This window comes from Gallus gallus, chromosome 3, assembly GCF_016699485.2.
Source record: "Gallus gallus isolate bGalGal1 chromosome 3, bGalGal1.mat.broiler.GRCg7b, whole genome shotgun sequence".
In the NCBI taxonomy this organism is placed as follows: Eukaryota; Metazoa; Chordata; class Aves; order Galliformes; family Phasianidae; genus Gallus; species Gallus gallus.
The window spans coordinates 37,483,116-37,508,815 of NC_052534.1; the positions used below are offsets into that span (position 1 = coordinate 37,483,116).

Genomic DNA, 25,700 nt, shown 5'->3' on the forward strand with positions numbered 1-25,700 from the left:
TATGGGTATAGTCACTTACAATTCCACTTGCTGTGTGTACATACACAGCAGTGTAAGGATTCAGCTTGTTGAAAGTGCAGAATTCTCCCAATTAATTTTTTGCAGTGCAGCTTTATCTACTGGGAAGAAAATGTAAAGCCTGCAGATCTTTTTTTTTGCACTAAGTTGTTTTGTTCAGCCATGGCGGAGCTCCAAGGGGCTCCCATTCCAACCTGGAATAACATCCACCTCCAGGGAAAGCCAGCTTTTCAATGCATCGTAAATAACCAGGAGTGCTTCTGATTCACAGGGGAAGAGACATCATCCTCACAGTAAACGGCAAGAGGCGCTGCAGCAGGAAGTGACACCTGCCTGTCCACCACCAAAACAATGTGCAGCTCGTCTCAGGTGCCCGCCTTCTCTCTGCAGCAACAGCATCATACCCTTAAGAACAGTGGTCTTTTAATATACTTAGTATTATTAATTCATCAACAGTAGCAGTAGTTCAGAGGTGGTGGTTGTGTTACGTGCTTGAGACTTGACTTCAGGTGTCCACAGACACGGGGCGTGGGGGCAGGTGTGGCAGAACACCCTTGCACAAGTCTGCACTCCTTTCCCCCTTCCCCCCCCCCCACTGAATCAGGGAACCTTATGTATCCATCCCTCTGGTCATTGACTAGCCGTTTGAATTACTCTTCTATAGGAAATACCTAGAAGTGATTCACAGAATTATCATATAACTTTATTCTTTCAAGTTTACAGGTTTTCAGCCTGTTTTGCTGTTCAAGCCAGAGCAGATGACCATCTCTTCTACTTCAAGACTGTCCCTACAGCTGCGGAGAAGATAAAGTTTTAGAGGAATGCAGCATGTTTTAAGATGGTAACTAGTGCATAGTAGATGTGTTAGCCTCCAGCCATCTTGCTGTGCTGTGTCATTAGCAACAATCCAGAGTAGATTGTGCTCCAAGAATGTAGCAATAACTTGGAAAGACAATATTTAATGGTCTTGGCATTTTTTCCTTACAGGCTGTTATGTGCACGTAAGAATCTCTTACTGGCATGCGTTTGAGTAACATTTTCATGTATTTACAGTACACTCATTATATATTTCTAACCTAATACACAGTGTAAAAATAAAAATACTTAGAAAATAATTGCCATTGTACTTCACAGAATTTGCTCTTTTAAAACGAGCATAAAGTGATTAAATTATGCCTTCTAAAAACTCTGTCCAAAGCCAAAAATGCCATGGCTTAAAACAAGGTGGTATGAGGGCTGCTCCAAAAGTAATGCCTCCTATTTTATCATGCTGGCTCACAGTGTCAGAGGTGGATGGTGGTGGTATGGCAGTAGAGGTTGAACTTTGCCAGTAGTACTCTGTCGCATTTTGTTGCTGTGTGAGAGACGGCAGCAGAGGGGCAGTCTGACAAAATGGTGTCTGACTTAGAAGTGCATATGAAGCACAGGTATGTTGCTGAATTCATGTGGAAAAAAATTGTATCCACTGACATTCACAGACGATTGCTGAGTATTTCTGGAGACCGAACAGTGGATGTGAGCACAGTGAGGCAGTGGGTGGTGCTTTATAGCAGTGGTGACAGCTGGTCACTTCTGCTCGTGCAGATTTTTGTGTGGCATGCAGGCTCTTGTTCATCACCACTGAAAATGCATAACTAATGTTGGTGACTGTGCTGAAAAATAGTGTTTTGTAGCTGTGAGTTTGCTCTATCAAATAGTGTTGTTGTGTTCTGTATCGGTTGTAGTAGTTTCCATGGAAATAAAGAGGAGGCATTGCTTTTGGAGCAACGTATATAATTTGAACAGTCTTCAAAGTTTAAATCATTAGCTTATACTTTTCCTTAAACTATGAAAAGCTTGTGGCAAAGACAAGTTCTTCATTTATCTGTGCATAGGAACACTTCTAAAAACCAAAAGGTGAATAAATTTGCTAAGCTTTGTTTTTCAGAACAATTGTTTTAATATTGGAATGTCCTAGAATGTGGTAGTTGATTGAAGTCATATAGGGCTTGGCCTGTCTGTGTCCAGTGTTGGATCTTGCTGAAGGGATCCTATGTAAGCCATGAAGCTGTTGTTCTGATGGCCCCAGTCATAGTAATCTGGAGAGAAACTTGAGAAGAAAACAGAATTAGTGAGTAGCAGGTTGGTTCTGTACATAGCTGGTTAGTTACCGTGGGCAAAATGCAGTTGCACGGTTGTGGTTCTTGTACTGAGATGTCTCATTACTTGTTTCCTGATTCTATTCGTTCACTAAGGACTTTTCCCTCTCTGCTTTGCTAATCCAGGAGGTGGTTGAACATCTGAGTGCCAGAGAGTTGGTGTTTCTAATCCATACCTATACTGTGACAGCAATGGACTGTCAGTGACAGACCTGAGCCTTCTTGCATCTGTATACAAGGGATCTGGATCTGGTAAACAGCTCTGTTGTACTGCCTGTACTCATGATCAGTGGGTTTAGTTTCCACTGGGAGCTGTGCTAACGTTGCTCATTCCTTCACACCTTTGTAAGGAAGAGCATCTCTAGCTATAGGCTGGGTAGTGGCTGGAGTACACCATCTGTAGCATCTTCAATGGGATGAGTTACTACATGGAAATCTAATGTAAGAGTAGGATGATAACTTTAAGTAGTGACTTTATAACTAGAGGAACTGTCTAGAGTGACTGTCTAACTAAAGGAACTAGATCTGGGTATGTTAGCTGCTGTTAGTGAGTCTTATCTTCAGATAACTTATAATGATCTAATGCCAGCATGTTGTAGATTCAAGAATAGAAGATAAGTAATGCACAGCAACTTCCTCTCAGGACAGGATGATGCATTGCCTTTCCTTCTCTGAGTGAGGTGCTGTTCTTACTGTGAACTCCACCTTCCTGAAAGGATGAGTTAATCCTTATAAACCTCATGGTTGCATAGAAGGAAAAAAAAAAAAAAGCACACACAAAAAGGCTTCTTATGGCAGTTCTGAGTAGTTTGGGATCTCAAAAGTTAAGCAGAGTTGTGTCCACCTTGAGCAAATGGGAAAGCAAATATCCCTTTCACTTCAGGTGAGCCTCAGGATGTTTAACCATGTTACAGGACAGGCTTGTCACTACTACCGTGGCAAGTTGCCTGCCTGCAAGCTCAAGCTTTACCCTGCTCTTCTCAAAGCCAGGTGAGCAGCTACTTTTTAGGGTGCCTTGCTGACACGCTAAATTAGTAAATGACACGTCTTGGTCTACTCTTGGAAGAAGTAGAGGGTGAATTGCAATCCAAAGATCTGACCTGACTTTTTCAAAGACAGTTCTTAGATGATGTAACCATCTTCATTTTTGTGTCCTTGTAGTCTCTATGAGGCCATTCAGTGTTGCCACATCAGCTTCCTCCTCACCCTTTAGCATTTAGGCAACAATTGAATCTAAACAATTTTCATTACTCTTATGCAATGTGCACCTTCCCTCTCCTCCAGCTGTTTCTGCTATGGGAAGTAAGCTCTTGTATCTTACCTGCCCTGTGCTCCTTGGGGTGCAATATTCCATGCCAGATCATCATCGCTGTCATATCTGCGAGGGTTGTCAAAGAAATAAGATCTGGGATTGAAGCCATGGCTCGGGACCATTCCTGCATTGGCCTGAGGGAAAGTTAAACTTGAGTTAGTACTTGCAGCGGATAAATTGCTTGGTGCCTGACTTCAAAAAGAAGTCGCTGCATACTTAGCTCCTGGCTTCCAAAACAAAATAGGCTATTTTACATATGCTGTAGACAACAAAAATCTTGTTTTCTGTTTTTTTTCCTCTACTGGCATAGAGATGATCTCATATCTTAACAGTTTTTCTTCATGTAACACCTTCATTTTTACAGAGCATTTTGCTTTCGTAGGAATGAAAATGGACAGGATTCAGAAAACCCATTTGAGTCTGGACACAGTGCTCAGAGACATCTGGGAACCAGCTGAGCTCCTTGGACTCATTCAATGCTTATAGGTAGGGAATGGGATTCCCAGTACACATGGATAAGGCAGGATGACATCATCTCCTTGGCCGTAGGTAGAAGAGCACTTTAACCTCACATTATCTTTTCAGATGTTAAATAACTTTAGCAAAGATGAACTGAAAATAGGCCCTTTTCTGTCCCCATTTCCAACATCTGTCTTGTTAAAGCTATGGCAAAGCAAAGGCCCGAGTGCTGCAGTTAATCTCTGTCAGCACCAAAGCATGCAGACAGCTGCTTGTTCCAGGTGGTATCATCTGCCACGTGGAGCTTTACCTCTGAACTGTGCTGCGTGCAGGCTGCCTCTACTCATACTTTCTCATTCTGAAGTCCTGAATGAAATGTGAAACCAAAGTGCTACTATTTCCTGGAATTTTTCCTGATAGCAAATAAAGAATATTCTGGATTTTTAATAATGAGAGTTAAGATTATTTTTTTAACTAAAGAAGGCTTTGTTTTAATTCCAATCCCATGCTTTCTGGGTATTTCCTACAGGTAGACGATTTTCTACTTCTCAACTTTTTAAGTCTAATGAACGTGCTCTGACCCTTAGTCTCCCTCTTGTGGCATATTTGGTGTTTGTTACTTCCTTACCAAGTTTGGCTTTCTCACTGCCTTTGAAAATGTGTGTATGAGAACAAAAATCATGGTCTTCTCTAGAAGTGTATTCTATGGATTGCTTAACTTGTGAATTTACCATTTACATCCTCCTTGGGGGAATATTAGCTTTAGTTGGGTTTGACCCACAGATTACCCAGGTAATCCTCATGCAAGGCTGATAAACCCATGTGCTGTCAACCAGCACATCCTAGCCTGTAAGTGCTGCTTACAGCCATTAAAAGATTCATGTCCATCTATTAACTATCTTGATATTAAGATTACTTAGTATTATTGTTACAACTCCCACTTTAATCTGTGCTCTGCTGAAGTAGCAAGCAAAAATGTCAGGTAGTGCTTATTACAGCTATTAGCTTTTGGCACTGAAACAATTGAATGGACACAAAGATAGAATTAAAGCTATTTCATATATGCCATGGAACAGTTAGCACACCATCATTTCACTGCTCTCTGTGTTATGAGCAGTACTGTGTTTGGTGAACGAACTGACTCCTCTTCCACTGACCACAGTACAGTGCCACATTAACCCACAAGGAACATGTCCCTAAATTTATGGTTACGGATTCTTAAGGTAATTGCCCAAGAAACACGTTGCCTTTCTTCTGGGTAAATATGATGAGTCTCTTCTGTAAGCACTTAGCGTAACAAAGACATTGACTTGGGCTGCTTTTATTCTGCTGAGAACGCATTGAAAAAGATCATATGTAAAGAAGCTAAAGCTCCCCTGGATGCTGAGCCCTCCGGACTTGCCAGAACATCCCACTAACGAATGTACTAGCAGGTTTCACTCACAAGATCTTTGGTAGGATTTCGGACACGGAAGAAATACACAACCAGGGAAGTAGGCAAGAGCTCCCAGACGAAAAGGATCACTCCAAACACTATGTAACCCGCATCTCCCAGCTGGCATTTCAGATCTGCCTGTTGAAAAGTCAAAAAGAAAACTATTTACAAACAAAAATGGCATTTTCTTACGAGGTGCAAGAGCCAGCATGTCTTCTTACAAAGCCCTAAACTTAGTTGGCTGAGGCTTGACAACATATCCAGAAACTCTTTCCAGTAAAGCCGGATTAACCTGGCTAATGATTAAAGGCATACTAAAAAAAAAAAAAAAAATCAATATTCTATGTCGTTGAGTACACCACTTCTCTTTCCTTCCACCCTCTCTCCTCCCTCTTTCTCATCCTCTGTCTTTCTTTCGGCAAAATCAAAGTTCACTGGATGCTTGCCAGGCTCCTAGGCTGGAAAGAATGTGAGTGATAAAATCGACTTACTGAGAGACTAACTTTCTGGTCCTTTTTCAGATGGGAATAATACATGAGAGAATAGTCAATGCCCAGGTCTGCAAGGGTGTTGCTGGCAATATTTAAAAATTAAGGTTTGGAACTCTTCAAATCAGTGCACTTTGTTATCTTGAATAACCACACTGTTACTCTAGCATTAGCTTTGAACTTCTCTCTAGATTTCCCCTCGGTTGTTTGCCATATCTGCAGAGGGCTGTCCTGTCTTTTTATGTGTTTTGTGTGAAATCAAAAAGAGAAGTGTTTCTGAAGAGTGACCTGAGGCAGTAACGCAGCAGGTCTTAAAGCATTCCCGTCAGCTCCATGTGAACAATCATGGCCTCCAGGTGGGAAACTGGACCAAATATTCTGGCCATAAATTTCTAATATCTGCAAGGGACCATCAGCAGCCACCAACACTCCAGGCTCCAACAGGAGGAGGGAAAATGTTGAATTCAGGAGATGAATCGCAACGTACTGCTCTTCAATCTGAAATCTGTGTCTTCTACTTGCACAAAGTGGTATCACCTAGCTGCACTCTTACCCACACTGCAGCAGGGGAGACTACAGGTCCTTACATATTGTTCTCTAACAACTCTCAATGGGATCCTCTGGGCAGTCTTACCCCGTTGATTACCTGCTTCTTATTTCTAGTTTTGTTTGCTGCTCAACAGAAAATGGCTCCAGGTTTCCTTGGCCCGCCTAGCACTACGAGGCACTTGCCTGGCCAGCTAGGAACTCTGCTTTTGCTCTGCAAGTGCTTTCTCAGTGGTGGGGAGGCATCATGTATCCAGGATTTTGAGCCCCAAAAATATTTACTCATGCTCTAAACGCAGGCCTGCCATTTTACCAAGCTTTGATTGAGCTGGAAAACTACTGGGACCTGAAACACACTGAGTGTGTTTCAAAGCAGAGAAAGGAGTTGGATGGCCAAATTCCATAAAATTCAAGAGTTACCTGCTTATTTCCCTTGGCGTTTCTAACATTGCTAGTTCTCAATATCTGAATTGTAACTTGCAATGAAAAGTTGTGAAGAATCACAGTCTGATCCTAGAACTAGAGAAGATATGCTACTGACAGAATTAAGGGACGTAACTCCTCTGCACTAAATGCCAATGGGAGATTTGATGATGACTTCAGAACTTGGAACTTTGCATTTCAGTCTCACCAGGAACTGTTTTGCTGCTCTTCAGCTGCAGTGCGTTCTTTCCAATGAACAAAGCACCTGTCTTTTTTAATGTATTTTCTTAACAATAAAATAAAAATGAATGAAATGTTAACTAAAAGATGGATATTATAAAATTGTTTAATTAGCAGCTATGTTTTCCTTTTAGTGCTGTTCTTTTTTTTTTTCCTTTCTGCTTTCCATTCTGCTGTTGCAAGAAATCTGCATTCCCAGAGCAAATCAATCTCATTGCGTTAAACAAAAGAAAGAAGCTGTTCCATTTTAATATGTTAATGCCTCTTGTCATAATGTTTAGGAAATCAGCTATTACATGTGAATGAGTTTTTCTCATTAGCAAATATTTTCATACTTGCCTGATCTGATACGTTGTACCAATCATAATCAAAAGAATTGACTTTCTTGGTTTGGGAAAATGATAAGATGAACAAGTTGTAACAGGCGCGTGAGGTATAAAGTAGTATAACAGTCACTCCTATGCTTGTCACCTGACACACGGATGAGCCCTGGAAAAGATTTGAACACAGCTTATTAGTCACATGGGAAGTTGACAAGAATATTGCTTTGCATGGGCTCTGGGGGGTTGTTATGGCTCTATGCCTAATGTGACTGACTGACGTTTTCCTTCTTTGGTCACTATGTCCTGCGCTCTTTTCTACTGCACAGTGGTTTCCAGGGAATGGCAGTGGTTCCAACCTGTACCGAGGTGGGCTGTGGTTAACTCCTGTCACTGCTGCACAAGTGCCATTTTCACAGCAATGAAAGCAGCCAAGAACATCTGGTACTAGACAGAGCTAGAGAATTCAGCTGCATGCCAGCTGTTGAGCATCCTATCTCAGACTCTCACTACTAGCATGATGCAACCTTGCATCTTTTTATAACTGCTTGCTGTGCACCTATTTCCTAAGTACAGAGCAGACCACAACAGTCAGCAGTTAAACACAGCGCAGACAGGAACAGAACATCCTGCCTCACCTAAAAGTCAACACAGAGGAGACAAAGCGATGGCACAGCCTATGGGCAAACTGACCACGGCCAGGTAGTCTGCAAGTGGGACCTTCGACACCGGGGCAGGAATGAGACTGCGAAGCGTGAAGTCATGACAGTTCCTAGGCCCCAGAGAAGAAAAGGGACAGAGCAGGGGAAAGAGCCTCAACCAGTGTGAGGAACAAGGGCAGCTCCTGACCACTGCTTGTTGGAATCAAGGGACTGAGGCATCAGCATAGGAGTTGTGGCAGCAGAGGAGTCCAGGAGGCATGGCTGTGGGATGAGTCTGATCACGGCAGCAGGCCTGCATACAAAATGAGGCTGGCTCTGAAGGAAGAAAGTCAAACGCTGTGCAGTTTGCCCTGGAATAGTGCTTATCATAGCCAGAGGAGGAATGCTCTGAGGAACTGTGCTTTAGGTTAGCACAATACAGCCATTTGCTTCACGAGCCCTGCCCTCCTTCTCCTGGCAGAGACCTACATGATACAGATGGGCTCTTTTCATCTAGCTGATTCAGACAAGCCAAGAGGGAAGCTGCTCTCCCTCACGGGACCTTTTATACCTGGGCATGAGACAGCAAGGTCTACACCCCTCCCCCCACTCAGGTACTCAGATACCAGGTTGGCAGCCCCAGGCACAGACAGGCAGAGCACAGATATAAGATGAGTCAGGGCGAGCCACCATGTCACCACATCCTGAAGCCCTGCCTAACCCTAACCCTAGCCTTGAAGCCTTGGCTTCAGGAGCTCACCCGGCCCCTCTGCTGCCCACGTGTGCTGGTGGCTGTTGTCCTGTGGCTTTGCCAAGCAAGCACCTCACATTGGACGTTCCATGGCCAGAGGCAGTAAAGATGGACTTGTCAAAAAAGCCGGCAGGAAACTATATCTTGCCTGCATTCCTGCTAAAATGATATTGCTTCCAAGAACAGCCTGAATACTCAGGAGTATTATGAAACCCTCAGTGCTGTCAGTCTCCGTCCGATGACCTGCTGACAGCGCTGCCGCAGACACTGCCGCCAGCCAGGCCCAACCTGCAGCCATGGCGGGAGCGAGCCGGGGGCTGCCGTGTGGGAACTGGAACAGACACCCAGCACACAGCAGCCAGAGCAGCAAGCAGGAAGTGCCAAAAAGGGGAAACATCCACTCAACACTTCCCCATTCTCCTTTTGTAGGAGCAGCAGGGCTGCCATGGAAACCCGGGGAGTGAGCAGGGAGAAGCTGCTAATAGGCACATACCACATCCCACTTCAGTGGCATTTAAAAACAGAAGCGAGGAGCAGTGCAGACTCGGTGCTGCCCCACTTCAGTTTCCCCACAAGGACGTCATTCTTTAATAGTTAAATATGCTGCAGCTTTAACAAACTCTAATGCCACTAGATACAAAAAAAAAATGGGGGGGGCTAAACTTGTCCTGTTTTCACTGCCAGTCAAATCTAGTCAGGTGACCTGGGGATCAACAAGCTGGAAGGATGCCCTCTTCAGTCACAGGCCCATAGAAAAGAAGAGAGCTCTATGTAGGTAGCAGGACCAAGTGCATGATGTTTCTGGCCCAGCACCCGCGGGTGGGCTCTGCACCTCCCTCGCGCTGCCTGGGCCACAGCTCAGGACCATGTTCAGCCCCACACCAGATCCTGCAGGCGATGCCGTGTCTCTGCCAGCACTTCCACATGAGGTCACAGAGTACGTGCCACGAGATGGGAGATGCAAACAAAAGACTGCCGGAACTGATCCCCATCTCCAAGCAACACAGAATGCACATTTCCTCCAACGCTGCTTCTATTGTATCACTGCAAAGACTGGACTTCAGCTCTTTAGGTAGTTTTTTCAGCACAGCAGTGGCAGATTAAACCAGGATGTTATTTCACTGCTGGCTCCAGCCTTCTGTATCCCTAAGTATGTGCAGCCAAATCCTATTGGAAGTCCCCAGAGGGACTCCATTTCAGGTCAGCAGAAAGAAATACCGTGCTCTTTAATTCTCATTTCCACATTCAAACTTTCATTAGCTCCGTGTCCTGTCTTTTCCTCTCTGCAATAACACTCAAGTTTCTCTGTTTTTCATGAAATATCTTGAAGTAAAGAGGATCGAGTTTCCTGCAGGAGGAAACAGAATGAAGTAATCTACCAAAGCCTCATGTAGGTTAACACTGCTTTGTTGCAGAGATTTACACTTCTCTGATTTGCAGCAGTAGATAAACTTTTCTCAACAGTAAAAATAATCCATTGCCCGTGCCCTTCGGTCAGCAAATGACAGGCTGCAAAGAAGCAAAACAAACTAAGCTGTGTTTTTAAATCTTCTGTTCAGCCATGAACTTTTAGTTGTGCAGTACAGCCAGACTTGATTAAACAGGAAAAGTACTCCTTTCATCTGATTAACCAAATGGGAGGAAGGATTTTATTATAAGATTTTCAAAATGGAAGCTAAAACTTAGATTTTTGGAACGCTTGTTGTGATAATGGTAATGTGCCATTGGCTGAACTAATCATTTGCTTTAAGATGTAACCACGTACAGTGAATCCAAAGACCTCTGAAAGCCCTGTTTCGTTTTATATGGATACAAAACATTTTGACTGATTTTATGACAAACACTACTAGCTTTTAGGACACCTGCGGACCCAGCCCTTCCAGCAAAGCTGTGAAACTAACAACATTTCTTGCAAGAACATTTTGTAGATTAATAGGAGAGACCTTTTCCCCCATCTCCCTGTTTGGATGAATTTATAATACATTAAGTCTTTTAAAAAAACATTCTTATTATCTATAGGACACTATGCAAATTTATAAAAGGATATTCGTATTCCTTTTTATGGTTTACCTTCAGCACGCTTCCACCTTAAACATTTAGAATAATCAGCCAATAATTTGACAAACTGAAGGATCTCAAAGTAAAGACCACCTTTCTGAAGCAATACTGAAACATAGTTGGGTGGCACGCAGCTTAAAATCAGCTCTGAGGAACTCCAGCCAGAAGTTCTGTAAACTCTGTCCTAAACACATACTTTGGGGTCTCTGGGGGTACACAAAAACACCCTTCTACTCCTTAGTATTTATTTATTGAGCAGGATGAACAACCAAGTGCAAGCTGTGAAGTCTAAGGCCTCTAGCTCTCAGAGGATCTGAAGAACTGCGCGCCTCTGCCTTGCACTACCCGTGTCTCTCAGAAGGTACTTTAAAAGGAACTGAAAATGTACCTTACCTTGGATTCCAAGTAAATGTTGGCTAAAGACATCTTGGAAATCTTATACAGGCAGATGGAGAGTGAAACAGCGCAGAGCACAAACAACGTGTCATTAATTGCCACCCGGACAGAGACAATGATTTTTCTCTCTGAATTCTGTGTCCTCACCAATACTGCACATGTTAAGTTCACCAAGAGGAAGAGGAGACTTATGAAAAGAGAAGCCAGGTAGAGGGGCAACCTGGGAGAGTGAGGAGAAAACAGTTTTAGCGACATTGTTCAGCAAGTGTCGGTCATGAGGTGGAAGCTGCAACTCTGAGTAATGGAAGCTGCACATGTTGGGCTGCCACAGCTGACCAGTGACCCACAGCCAAATCTAAGCACTCCGGATTGCTGGAGAGATGAACAAAGCTAGTTTCAGACCTCTTTTTACAGTCACAGAATAAGCAGTAAGTAAATAAACTAGCGTCAGGCAATAAAATTTGCAAGAGTGCATCAGAGACACAACAGCACAGTTCTTACAAGTCATTTAAAATACACGTGTACTTTCTTAAAATACGCACTTCATATATGGCACACGCCATCTGACTATATTGCTGACAGGATAAACCTTGCAAAAGGTTGAGTCAGTTGGAAAGGACTGTTGTTGATCCTGGTTTTACTGCCATGAAAAGCATCACTGACTGTCGGTGTTTGCCATCAGATTTCATATTAAATTAGGGGAAGGCCTAAGCATAGGAAAAGCCAGATTTACTGGCTCCCCAGCATCATTCTCTGCCCCTTTTCTTAAACATTTTTGTCACGGGCAACCTCTTGGAAGAACCATCAAGAAATGTAAATATGCACATTGACTCTGGGTTGGCGTTTTCCATCTATGCCAGATAAAGGCTTTGTTTACACAACCACAGGAGCAGAGCTGGAACAGAAATGTGACAGAAGCCCAGGAGCCGGACTGGTTTGTTTTCCCACCCACCCAGAAGTGATACGTGCAACATAAGCAAGCCATACACCCAAGGAAGGCTGCTTCTCTTTACTCCTACACACAGCTGCAGAGGTTTCCATAAACAAACAAACAAACAAACAAATAAAAAGAGACATATTTACATTTCAAGTGTTTGCTTATTTCATTATCTTTGTTGTCCGAGGCAATTTCTGATAGGGCTTATAATCTGCAGTCAAAGAGCAGGTGTTTTTGGCTGGTGGTTTCATGTCTGATGTGAATTTTGAATGTGATTGTCTCTGAGGAATCAAATTTGGATTGTTTAAAAATATTTTTACCTCATGGTGATAGATTTATTGCATGTGTTCACATCCTTTTGGGACATTATCAACCCAGCTACAAAACAGAAGAGTAGTTGTCTTCTTTTCAGAGGGCAGAAAAGGAAGAGGTACACCTTTGAGAACATTTAGATGTATAATGAGGAGAACTGAAAGCCTCAAAGTGCCTGCTTGTGTCAACAAATCAATGCCCTTCTTTCCAGCTATATCTGGCAGCAAACAAGACTGCTCTTTTTCTTGCTGGTCATGGAAATTCCCTCTCAGGGGGAAGATTGTGCTCATTCTTATTCTTTCGGGGCAGGGCTCTGCCCTTAGAATTAGCAGCTAGAGGCAGCTCCTTTAAACCTCAGAGCCTAATGCTAGAAGCACAGCAGTCCTGGAGTTCCTCTCTCACACAGCTTCCTCTGGAGGACGCAATTCCCACTTGCAGTGTGAATATTTTATTTATCTTTACAGTTCGGGGCACCACAATATAACAAAGATATAAAACTATTAGAGAGCATTCAAAGGAAGGCTATGAACATAGTGAAGTATCTCTGAGGAGCAACTGAGGCCCCTCGGTGCGCTCAGCCCAGAGCAGAGGAGCTGAGAGGAGGCCTCATGGCGGCTGCAGCTCCTCACAGGGAGCGGAGGGGCAGCGCTGAGCTCTGCTCTGTGTGACAGCGACAGGGCCCGAGGGAACGGCATGGAGCTGTGTCAGGGGAGGGGCAGTGGGGGTCGGGGACGGGGTCTGCACCGGAGGGCGGTGGGCACGGAACGGGCTGCCCAGGGCAGCGGGCACGGCCCCGAGTGCTGGAGCTCAGGGAGTGTTTGGGCACCGTTCTCAGACAGAGGGTTTGGATTTGGGGTGGTGCTGTGTGGACTGAATGATCCCTGTGAATCCCTTCCAACTGAGGATATTCTGTGATTCTATTAATATTTCAGAAGTCTTTATGTGATGGTCATGCATCTTCCTTTCCTTCCCTCCCCAAAGCCTATTTAACAGCCTCACAAGCATCCGCATTGCTCATATGCACCCTCACTGCAGTGTAAGTAAAATGCTCTGGTGAGTATTTTACACACTGTCTACTTGTGGGATAGTAAGTATGCACTCTCTTTTTGCTCAACTTAGTCAGAAGAAACTTCCACTCCAGTGCAGCCTGCTTGCTCTTGATGCTGTCTCATGACCAGCCAGGCTCCTCCTTGACAGAGTTTAGCCAAAAAAAAAATAAAAATAAGAAGCACTGTTGAGCTTTCCTGCCCACACACTCCTATATATGCCAGTGTGAGCTGCACAACTGATGGGCCATGACAGCTTTTCACATAACGAGCTTCCAACCCCCTTATTAATGTGATGCGGCTGGGGAGACGGCTGCCTGCTTTGACAAAATAAGCATTGTTAGTGGAGCTCTGAATAAGCACTGATGGAGACGTAGACCGTGTCTCCCATGGCAGTTTAGGGTCTCTGCAGCTGCAGAAAGCATTGCAACCTCACTTAAAAGCAGAATGCATCCTTACATCTCAGCTACACACGCACCTACACAGCATGAATAAACAGTTTTTGTTTGTTTGTTTGCTTCAGAAAGTAGAAAGCATGTCAGGAGAAGTGCTTCCACATTACACCAAAAACTGTTCAATAACAGCCTATTGTGCATAATTCCCATTTTGGGGCTAGTCCCTTAGAAGGAGCTATGTGTAACCTGGCTCGGCAGAGAAGGCGCCTACCAAGGCATTCCTTTTTTTCTGTCAAGCTTGGATGCACCTCCTCAGTAAGTTTTTCTTTGAGCTCAGTACTGAACAATATGAATTTTGCCCCGATTAATGAGAAAATGCATGAAACTACTACACTTTGTGTGTGGTTCCTCAGAAAGCATACACTGTCTGAGGCTTGTGTGCAACAAGGCATAAACACGTAGCACAGTAAGCCTCAACTGAACCCAGGGACTGTAAGAAATATGTAAGCCCAGGGAGACGTGCAGGAGGATTGTTATATATGAAGCTGGGCTGGTGCAGACTTGGCCATGAGCTCTTTTTGCCACAATGACTACTATCATGAAGGCTATGCTGAGAAGAGTTTACTTAAGATTCTGATCTTCTGATAGGACTTTTTCCTTATCTGAAATGATTCTGATTTATGAGATCTATGTAATACACAGACCACAGTCCTACCTCTCTGCTGATCTGTTTAGGTTGTCATTATCTATTCCTGCCATGATGCAGAAATGACACCAGGTAATACAGTCTCACACTTACTTAAAAACATCAAACAAACAAAAACAGGAAGAAAAACATCCAAACCGTGAACATTTAGAAAAGAAAAATCAAATTCATTAAGTGTAGGCTCCAACCCCTGTACGAAGGCCCAAATCATCCATTTTTCACTAGCCTGTTACAGTTAAGACACAGGACCACTGCTGCAGGTGTGCGTATATTTACATCACTTGAACTGTCCTGAAATGAGGTCAGCTTCATTTATTAGGCTCTTTCAGACAGGCTAACCACATTCATATTAATAGTTTTAGATATTAAAACAGAACTGTTCTTGTGGTCCTTTACCAACAGAGCTGAATATGAAAGATAAGGCTGGACCAGATCCAAGAGCGATCGGTGTTAGAAATGCAGTAGGCAAGAGTCAAGATGGACATAGAAATGTTGAGGGCAGGGTAGTATGTGCTCACTTAGCAGACATTAAATAAACATCACAAACTCATGAGCTCTCTTTGCTTGAAGAAGGAATGTTTCAAGCACTTTTTAAGAGTAAAGCCTTGCCACAAATGCCGGTAGTGTACAAGGTTCAAAGCTGCTATCTCTCACCTTTAAAGCCGGCCAGAAACATGTTCATAGACTTTCCCTACACCGTGACCTACCTACAGCTCAGGTGTTGCGCAAAGGTTTCCTCTTTGTTCCTCTTGGCTACGTGTACCATCAGGGGCAGGCACACTTTCTCACTTGCACTGAGGGCTGGCTGGGGCTCTGGTGAGTGTGTGCAATATTTGTCTGCCAACCCATACTCCTGGATTTCCTTCCCACAGAAACCAGAGCCCAAAGGCGGATGAATGTATTTGTATGTCACATGTGTTCACCACCGAGCATCTGGCTCTTGCTCTTTTTGGTTTGGGATGTGGCCAAAGTATGCACATAGACCAACTAACTCGCGAGCATTCCTGGGGCCACCAAAACAGATGCAGCCTCTCTGTTTCCATCCTTAGAATTTCTGCATTAGCTGCTCATCATCATGGAGTACCCAACCATCACATGCCTCATACCCTCACTGGTCACCAGCCCAAGCACCGCTCAGGTCAAGCTTGCTCTTGCTGTCCTGCTATTCTACCAAATGAGGTTTCTCCCAGGTGATTGCTGCTCCAGCTGGGTCAAAACCTAGCCAGTTAACATACCTTCCAGGGCACAGACAATAATAGTATTTCACCTGTATTTCACCTGTTGATACAGTACCAGCTTCTCCTGAGTGGTCAGTAAGTAAGGGGTTAGATTTCAGTTGCAACTGAAAAACTCTGCTTTCCTATCCTGATTTCAGATTGTAAACTCCTTATTTAGAAAGAAGACAACCTCTCCTATCTAAGCAATATTTCCCTTGAACATTGGTTTTAGGCATTGCCACAGTAAAGAATAATTTATTGAACTCTTCCTCAACTTTCTGGACATTTAGGCCTTTTGAGGAGTTTTCAAGTAGTTTCTGACCATCCCTCCTGCTCAAACAAGACCCTAAACAGATCTTACCACCTAAATGCAAAGCCATCATAATCTCAGCTCTATGGAACTGAGGTAAGTCATCTATAAGCTCCCAAAAACATCACTGTTTTGAATCCATTCTCTCTAGTTCCTTCCCTTCATAACTCTTTTCTCAGCTCCCCAAAACTTTTAAGCCTTTTATTACTGCTGACCTTGCTTCTAGGTTAAGACATAGCGAGTCCCGCTTTTTCCTGTTGCAATGAATAGGTCACCCTGCTACCTTTACTGAAGTTCTAAGCCTGGATTCACCTAGCATCCACAGGTTCTTTATGAAGGCAAATATGTAGGCAAATCAGCAGGGTCAGTGCTTTCTGCTTGCATTTGAAATATTTCCCTTTGAAATACATGAATGTCTAAAAATGGTGCTTGTATTGGGAAATGACACGGACTTTGAAACATAATAGGAAGAAGCTGGCCTCAGAACCATTGTCATGAAACACCAGTATTTAAATATGAGTAGCAGAGATACGAGCATCACAAACTATCAATCAGTGTTTCTCAAAATACATGGCAATTTTTCTTCACCACACCAAAGATTTTCACAGTTCTCACCTGTATTTCAGTAGCTCTGGGGAATATTTTGATTTAGCCTTAAATATCACCTGCAAAACAGAAAAATACTGTATCAGATATAGGACACTCGAGTAAAGAAAAATGCTGTGTCCACAGGAATCCTGTCTCACATATCACATGAAATGTAATGATAGGTTCACCTGTATGTCTTGTCCATGGTAGGCAAGATAAAAACAAAGCATTAAAACCACTCAGCAAGAGATGATCACATACTGTTATACGAATTGTCTGCACCGTTGTTTTCACTAATATCACTATTACATACTGGTTACATACATATACGTAGATACATACATACATATAAGGTTTTATATCAGTATTCACAAGAGCCCGTATAATCAAGAGGTAAATAATTATTAGGTTCTTTCACATCCAGTAAGTACATGCCTCTCATGCAGACCAGCTCATACTGGCACGTTGGGTCTGGTGCTGTACGCACATGTAACGCTTGCTGGAGTACCTTGGCCTGAAATTGGTGATGTCAGTTTGCATCCATCCCAAAAGGATGCCAGTGAAATCACCTTACTTTGAGGTTTATTTAGCTTCTACTGGCTGCCTGTTCACAAACAGAACAATATATATGTCTACAGAGACAGCGCTCAGGCACGATAGTTACCTTGCTGAAAAGAAAAAAATACTGAAACGTGATGTAGGCAGGTAGTACCAGTCACAGGTGTTCAACCACCATCAGAAATTGTACAGGAATACATTAGCATATCTTGCATTTTGTTTATTGAAGATGATCTAGGGAACTATCTCTGCTTTTTCATAAGTTAACATGGTTACTAAACACACTCAGCTTATAAACCTTTATAAATGTTTTTTTTTAAACTCAGCAGTCACCGCTGAAGCACACTGATTACTGCTATTACAAAATGTCATGCTGCATGGCTGTTCCCTAGGCTTGTTTCCCAATTGATTTCTTCTCAAGTCATCCCACTTCATCCATTTCACTTAGTATCGCATGTCCTTTAGTGTAAGTTCCATAACAGCCACTATGATTATCGTGTTCTGCCAAGGAAACAGGAATTACACGATCACAGTGTAGGTAATAGGCACATGTCCACCTGTCAACATGTTTATCTGTCCAAACAAAGGCGACCAAAATGGCGAAGGCTCTGGAGGGCAAGATGGATGAGCGGCAGCTGAGGTCTCTTGGGTTGTTCAGCCCAGAGGAGAGGAGACTCAAAACAGTCTGGTCACCAGAATACTCAGAGTCAGAGACGTGATCCTTCTGTCACCCTTCTGAAAAGCAGTGACCCAACAGAAGTAAGGCATGCTTGAAATGCATCTGATATATGACCTCTGTGAGGAAGATCCTGCAGAATGACCCCACACATCACCCGATTTGAGAGAGACTGCCCAGCCAAGTACCATGAGAAATGTCCCCATCATGGAAACAGCCTCAGACACAGCTCAAAGTCAAGCATGAGACACAGAACTGCAGAAAATCAGGCTTCATTTGTTCCAGCGCTCCTGGAACAACGTGTCATTTAGCTGCTATTCACCAGAAGCAGCTGCCTTGACTTGAAAATTACTCTTATGACACATCAGTCTGCTTAGTGCTAGCGGAACCAGCAGACAGCACTGAGCCTCTCAGCAGACCTTAGAAAAGTAACAGCCGAAAATAAAATGGAAACGTCGAGGGGAGAAATCTCTAAAAATATTCTGCAGCCACTGACATTATTTCCCAGTAGTTAACACCTCTGGCAATATCCCTTAGAGAAGATCTTTGTGATCCATTCTCCAAATTCTTAGCTCGTGAATTCTCACAGGAAATCAGGAACAAGTTTCACGTTGCTTTACTTACTTGTTACCTAAGGGGGAGGTATAAGAGGTGTGGGAATGCTGACCCCAGCAGCAGTACTCACACGCTGTACCATTAATTCTGACAGCTTTCGGGAGCAGCAAGGAACAGAGGTGTTCAGAGCCTGTGCAAAGAGCTCCATGAGACAATCTGCAGTGAGCAATGAGTTGTGCGGGACCCACAAGCCTGGGAAATTCACTTGTTCCTCAATGCCACCTCCTGTACTTCCCCTCAAAGGTTGCAACCACCCCTGTAATGTCACAGAACGCTGCTTTCACACCAAACAGCCCAAGGCTGTCCCACTCAGCAGAATCCCCACAGCTAATTTAGCAAGAACCACGCATGACGTTCCTGCTGCTCGTACCACGCAGGGCCACATCTCCTGATGTGGGACTGCTGAAGCAGCTGTGTGTGGGGATGTTGGGTTTGCTGGAGCTGCCCCAACAAACACTTCTGAATTCTGTCAGAGCAAAATGACCACGAAGAAAGTACTGCACAGAATAAGGACACTATGTAGAGGGACAGTGCTTGTGTAAGTCATGGATACTCGTGCAAATTGACTGCCAGACAGAGACACAGGCAGCCACATTCTGCTGCCTTTGCTTATACCAGAGATGCCCTATTTCATGAGTAACCTCACTGGAAGCAACGTGATTGGCACAGAATAAAGGGCCATTCAGTGGGGAGTAAGGGTGTCTGAAGCTGAGCTCAATATACCTCAGATGCGTGGGTGCAGCCCTTTAACTCCAAAGAGCCGTGGAAGAAAAGGTTGCTCAATGGCCCCTCCCTGCAAGAGTGTTGAGAAAGCTTCCAGTCAGTATCTGAGTCATCTCACTAAGGCTTCCAGCAAACCAGAGCAAAGCAGCTATTCCTAAGAATAGACCAAACAGCACACAGAAGGCAGACGTCTTAAAAGAGACCTTTCAGAGAAACCCAGGGGGAACAGCAACCAGGAAAGCTGCAAAATGTCTCGATGTTTTTCTAATGGTAAAGGTTTACTTTTCCTCTTTATTTCTTCCCCCTTTCACTTTTTTTTTTCTTTTTCTTTCTGAAGGAGAACTATCCTGTTTTTGACTTTCTCTTTGCTGAAGGACTGGAAACCTCAAATGAGATTCTCACACTCCCTCCTCCACTCCCCTGAGGTATATGTCTGGCATATAAAAGGGCAGCAGTACAAAAGCACTCCAAAAAAGACCTAGATACAGCCAGGGAAAATTCCTGTGTTTCAGGAACTGATGTAAACAGCTGACCTTAAAGGCATTTCACCAGCCCCAGCAGAAGAGAGGTGAGGATGGAGGGGAGTGCCTCAACGGAGAGCAGGACAAGCAGGCAGGGCCTGGCTGCTATGACTTATGGGGGTTACAGCTGTGCTTATCAGAGTTACATCAGGAGCCAGCCTGTCCATGTAAGGATCAATGAAACAGGTGTCAGAGCCAAGTCATGTACACCTAGAGCAAAAAAAAAAATAAATCTCACTGGAGCAGCTTTCAGTCTATGCTCTACTTTAGCTGCATTGATGTGAATCCAGGCATGAACCTCCAGGATACCTCTGTGTCAGGTGGCTCAACTCACTTTTACTGGCTGCTCAGCTCACCAAAAGCCTCAGGTATGTGCTAAGTGCTCTCATACCTGTCCAGCCGGCCCTCTGCAGAGGAATGAGGTTCAGCTTTATTTACCAGTCCTCATTTCAAAGAGCTGTATGTGGAACACAGCGTGCACTTTTCCTTCCCACCCCTTCTCAACATCGTCCCTCTCTTCTGCTGTCACATTCCAGGCAAACTAGTCTTTGTGCCCTAAAACATGACCCAGCCTCATGCAGGCCCAAAGCCCCTCACCATCACCTTTCTTTTCCTGTGTATTTTCCAGTCCCAGGCCCACTTTCTCTCCTTCTTCCATGTTTGTTCTTTCCAGTTAAATGTTCCCTCATTCCTGGATCAGATTCTTCCAAGTATGCCAACGTATCCCTCTACTCCCTTAACTCTGTGTGCATTGCAAAGCCTACTGATGTGGGTATGACCACCTGCCATACCCAGTTGGGGCTATTGCAGGGCCAACAGCCATGCTAAGTTTGCATGCGTAGCCTTCCTGTCAAATTATTTTCCAAAGCAAATGACATCATTTCTCATGTCAGATGCTGACAGCCAGCCAGTCTGCCATTTCAGTTTGTCTCCTACAGATCTAATACAGAGGGCGATGTTTAAAGTCAAACATATATATGCTGATGCCTTACCATCCGTAGTTGGACTCCTTTGTAGTTCTATGTATGTCTGAAGCACGCTGTAAACAAACCCTCTCTATTCTCTCACTGGTAATATTACTGTTAGAATTCTGCCCAGACTAACTGGAGGATAAGAATCTCTCAATTTCCTTCACAGATAACATGTACCCCAGCTCCACGGAGATAAATGCAGCCTCCCTGAAAGCCTGGTGCTGGTTTCTCCCTGCCCTGCCAGGCACTTCCAGCATAGCCAGCTCCTCTCTGACTGCCTTACTCTGCACAATTTCTCCTCATCTGAAAGTCCCTGATTTTATCAGCCCTGCCTGGGAGGCAGGGTAAGTTCCTCAGTCTGGGTGCCAGAGAAAAAGGGGAATATGGTTTAGGGAGGAAGAAAGAGAGGTAAATCTGCCTAGCAGCCCTTCTCCACCTATGCAGCCTCACAGTTCTTCAACTCAGCACCACCTTCCCCAGATCCTGGAGGAGTTTCCAACCCAATGGTTAAACCCACAGCCCAGCAAGTGGCTCATCGTGCCTGTCTGCAGAGGAGGACCGGGATTTCCAGCATCGCCAATGGCTCATGTTCTTTGGCCTTGACCTTGTTGAGCCGGTAGCCCTACATCCTAGCCTGCCTCTTCGTTCCCTTGCATCCTGCTCCCCAGGGAGATATAAAGCCTGAAACAGAACAAAATAAGGCAAACCCTTCTCTGACCACCTCCATACCAAAAAGGGCAACATTTTATTTTATTTCCCAGAGCCTCCTTAAACTTATGCCCACAGCACTGACCGTAAAGCCCGAGCCCCTGCTCTGGGGCTGGGAAGAGTGGGAGATTTGGGAAGGACATAAATAACAGAGTGCTTGACTCCTGGGGTCCTCGTTGTCTGCATTCAGTTAAAGTGGAAAACAGTTTTTTGCTGGTGTGTGGTGTTTGCTTTGTTGAGCAGACCAAATAAACCTGTGAGAGATGTAGATGTGTCTGTGGGATTTTTGGTTTCAGTAGGTGGAAATGCACACTGCAGCTCTCTGTTGGATGGAGCTGGGAGCTGCCCTGGCCTGGTACAATGCACGTATTTGCAGATGTTAAGCTGCCATCTTGTAAAAGTGCTGCTTGCTCTCATCTTCCCTCGAGGTTTACTTTAATAATTTTTAAGAAGACGGAAAGTTAACCTGAGAGGGAAGTTACCAGTCATGTTCTCATTTAGAAGGCAGGAGATTGAATACAGACTTTACAAATTAAAAAACAAAAAAACAAAACAAAACAAACAAAAAAAACCCCCAAATCTAGGAAATTCAGCTTCCTCATTAGAAATAACATGTATTTGCTCCCGTGTTTGATTTCTGAGAGGAGGTAACATTACATAAGCCTCACCTACAGCACCCTTTTTACTCTGCCATCAAGACCACAGCAACGGGCCCTGACCATACCACCCCACCCAAAGAACAATTCTCAGGAGCGGTTCTGACTCAAAACTATTTTGATTATAGCTTTTCTTTTGTCCACAGGTCCTCTCATCTAGCAATACGTCCCAGTGCATCAGAGCTTCCGCTGTATCTGCTGGTGGCTATGCTCAAGGCTGAGAATAACCCATGCTGGGCTGACGCCATCGTGGCTTATTTACCTTGCTACACATAAGAGAGAGTCCAAATTTATGTCCTCATTGCTTTGGGATACCAATTAAAAACAGAATAATTGTGGCTAACTTTCTGTCAAGTTCAAAGGTGCTTATTATTCTGAGAAATGCCCTCAGGCACTTGCCAAGGGAATTTTCTTTGGTCAGGCCAGGAAGATCTGCAGCACTTTTGGAATCACTTTCTTTTTCTCACCTCTATGTCTAAAAGTGTTCTTAACAGTGAACCGAACAGTGTCGCTTCTAGAAGTGCCGAGTGCTGGACAGCAGGGAAACACCTGCAAATTCCATGAGGTCTTCCCATCCTCTGTTCCCATACCTTGCACAGATCATTTCCCTCATTTCCCTGCAGCTAAGCACCAGTTAAATAGCATGGTTTTCATGCAGTGAGACACAGCTGCAGATCCTTCTTCCCTTCCTTCTAGAGAAAGAAGCATAAATGTTCCTTCTGAACAGGTCTGTGAAGTTATAAGCCATTACTGAAAACAAAATTTTCTCTCCCCGCCCCTTTCACACTAGTTCTTGCTTGTCTGCTGTGGAAAGCTAGATGCGAATTAAAAACACAGTCTTAAGAAGATGCTGAATTTCAAGCCAAACCACCTTTCAGTGGCTAGAAGTAAATAACAGTGAATTAAAAATACATGCGCCTATTCTGTGTCTTTACGTTACATTCCTACAATGGCTGTGCTCGTATTTCTTAAGACTTTGTTATGGTTAGGGAGATGTTTGAGATGAGATTTCACTGGGAGCAACCAGCTCTAAAGCAAACACCACTGCTAATAATATGCCTGTCTACAGCGGCTCACAATCTTTAGAGATTATGACACACATCACAAGCTCTGAAAGTCCTGTGTAAATGTTTCAAAATCCTCCCAGCAGCTCTTCAAGACAGGTAACCATGCTGCTCTTTTGAAGAGAGGCTCAGAGGAAGATCAGGAGGACTCATGGTGACAAAGCAGAAATCGTGTGAAAGACAGAGCCAATAGTATTGTGTTTCCAGCCAATGTCTTGCGCTTCCTTAGTGATATCAGACAGCAATGCCAAAAATAAGTTGAAAGGACAGATGCGTGCATTCTGTATGCTCTCTTTTTACATCTCCCTTAAACAAGAGGGCTCAGTTGCTGATGACACAGCCTCTGAGCACTGGCACAAATGCAGCAGAGTACAGCTCAACATGCGCGCTCTGTGCTCACTTCAGCCCCGACTTCTCCTGGCTGAAAGCCAGGACGCTGCACTCTCCAGCCTTCCATGGCAGCCCTGCTGGGTGTCTGAGGGAAGAATCTCACCGAGGGCTACGGTTTATTCCCAGCTGCTGCGATGGCAGTGGACTATGTGATGATGGACGTTAGCCCCAGGAGAACTGCACCATTATCAAATGTCATGGGATTAAGCGTAGGTGATTAAATGCCTGAGCTGGATTTGAGTAGTGTGTAGATGAAAGGTTCCTGTAATCTCTTAATATGTTTCAAGTCCTGAGGAGTGGAGTGGTGTGAGTTGCAGGCATTTAAGGCACTGAATCCGGAGAAGTAAACCTAAGCACAAAACTACGTACATGGTCCTAACTAATACTCTCCGCAACTCAAATGATCCTCTTAGAGCTTTCATGCTTACGTGCTCTGCTTTTTCAGCTCTGGAATGGCAGCTCTCACAAGCAGCCTGACCTCTCCAGCCTGGCTGTTCTGAGTTCACAGCCCTGTATCACTACCGAGCACTGTAAGCATTGCAGGCACTACAGAAGCACCCGAAGTGAGGCACTGAGCTGGTCCCAAGCAGGGCACGCAGCTACACACAGAGCATCCTGAGCACTGCTCAGGGTTCCCCTTGCCAGCTGTCCCTGCACTGGAAAAGATGCCTCTGGCAAGAGTCATCCCAGGGCTGGGTGTCCTCTTGCACGCACTGTGGTGGGACGGAAGAGACAGAGAATTCAGCCCCTGCTCTCCTGCAAGCTTCCTGTGAGACTTCAGGCAGGCCGAGCAGCCCTTCTATGCCTCAGCATGCTGACATCTCATCCTGCAACCTGGAGCCGAGATACTCAAGCTCACCAGAAATACTTCCAAGCAAGTCTAACTGCAGCAACACAGAGCTCTGTGCAGCCTGATGCATCTGGCTTCCTAGCTGTCCGCAGCACAGATATGATCTCAAGGTGTTTTTCTGATGCAGAGATGCTGCTTCCTTCATAATACAGCTGATTTAGCTTTGCATCACCGAGTCCTTGAAACAGAGAGCGCACCTCTGTATAGCACCTAGCACTTACTGGGGCCCACGCTCACTGCTGTGTGTAACACAGACCATTATAGGAACTTGGGTCTGCAGTCGGACTCGATCTGCAGTTTGGTTGCCGATACACAGAACAGAAATCTCCCCACTGAGAACTACCTCAGCTGACTTATGAAAAATCGGAGGAGGGGGATGCCTGCAAAATTATTGAGGTCGAGGTCTGTTAAGGCACGAGGCTTACGATGCCTAAGCTAAGTAGTAAGAACAACAGTAAAGAATAATTACAGCACAGTATTATGGACATCGAGCCTTCAAGCCCTCCTGTACATTTTTTCCCTCCCTTTAAATTAAATGACACCCATTTCACAGACAATAGACACTATTTGCCATCCCCGAAATGATCACCACGGGCTCCAGTTTCTCTGTAACACCGATCGCTTGCACACAGATCAAACGTTACAGTTCCAAACTAAACTATCTGCAATTTGCTTTTTGCTTTGCCAAACTACATCAGGAAATTACGTCCTTCTCAGAAATCTTACAAAACAATAATTTATCCTTTCTGTCAGATTAAATCGAATATTTGTTGCTTACCTGTGTGAAGTACAGATTCATCAGGGTCAGGGTGAAAAACTGGAGGCAGACGGGGAAGCAATAGAGGAGCCAGAAGATGAAGGGGCTGAGAGAATTTGCTGTGACAAAGTCTTTGAAGTAAAATGAAAAGAGCACAGTCCTGAGGGAGGCCCAAAACAAGCACAGAAACAGAAAGACAGTTTGGTAACTGAACCTCTTGTGCCTGTAGTGAAGGACCAGCCAGAGCTGGACGTAGATGAACACAAAAAGCAGTGAATAAAAAACAGTATATACAATGGTCAGGCCCAGCTTCACGTACGGAGGGACAGCTGGCGTCAGGGTCGGTGGAAGGGTGTCATTTTTCAGTGGGTCCCACTCAGGGGCCTCCATTTGATATCAGGAATCGTCAGAATTATTTATTAAGTTTGGCTGCCGCTGCTGCCTCCTCCTCCTTCTCCTTTCATCTTCCTACAGC

General features: G+C 44.4%; 1 protein-coding gene across 3 annotated transcripts; it reads right to left on the reverse strand.

The window, feature by feature from the left end:
• Positions 1-699: 699 nt before the first annotated feature.
• Positions 700-25,700, reverse strand: GPR137B (G protein-coupled receptor 137B). 3 transcript variants are annotated; one of them, XM_040697107.2, is made up of 7 exons: positions 25,247-25,700; positions 16,764-16,813; positions 11,223-11,445; positions 7,399-7,548; positions 5,372-5,500; positions 3,478-3,602; positions 700-2,096 (listed from the first exon to the last, which is right to left on the reverse strand). In XM_040697107.2, exons 1-7 carry the CDS (start codon positions 25,613-25,615, stop codon positions 2,087-2,089), a joined length of 1,056 nt encoding a protein of 351 aa, XP_040553041.1. In that variant the 5' UTR covers positions 25,616-25,700; the 3' UTR covers positions 700-2,086. The 3 variants fall into 3 exon arrangements, with proteins under 3 accessions (XP_040553041.1, XP_015139540.1, NP_001026233.1); XM_015284054.4 differs by having other exon boundaries at positions 700-2,107; NM_001031062.2 differs by lacking the exon at positions 7,399-7,548 and having other exon boundaries at positions 700-2,107.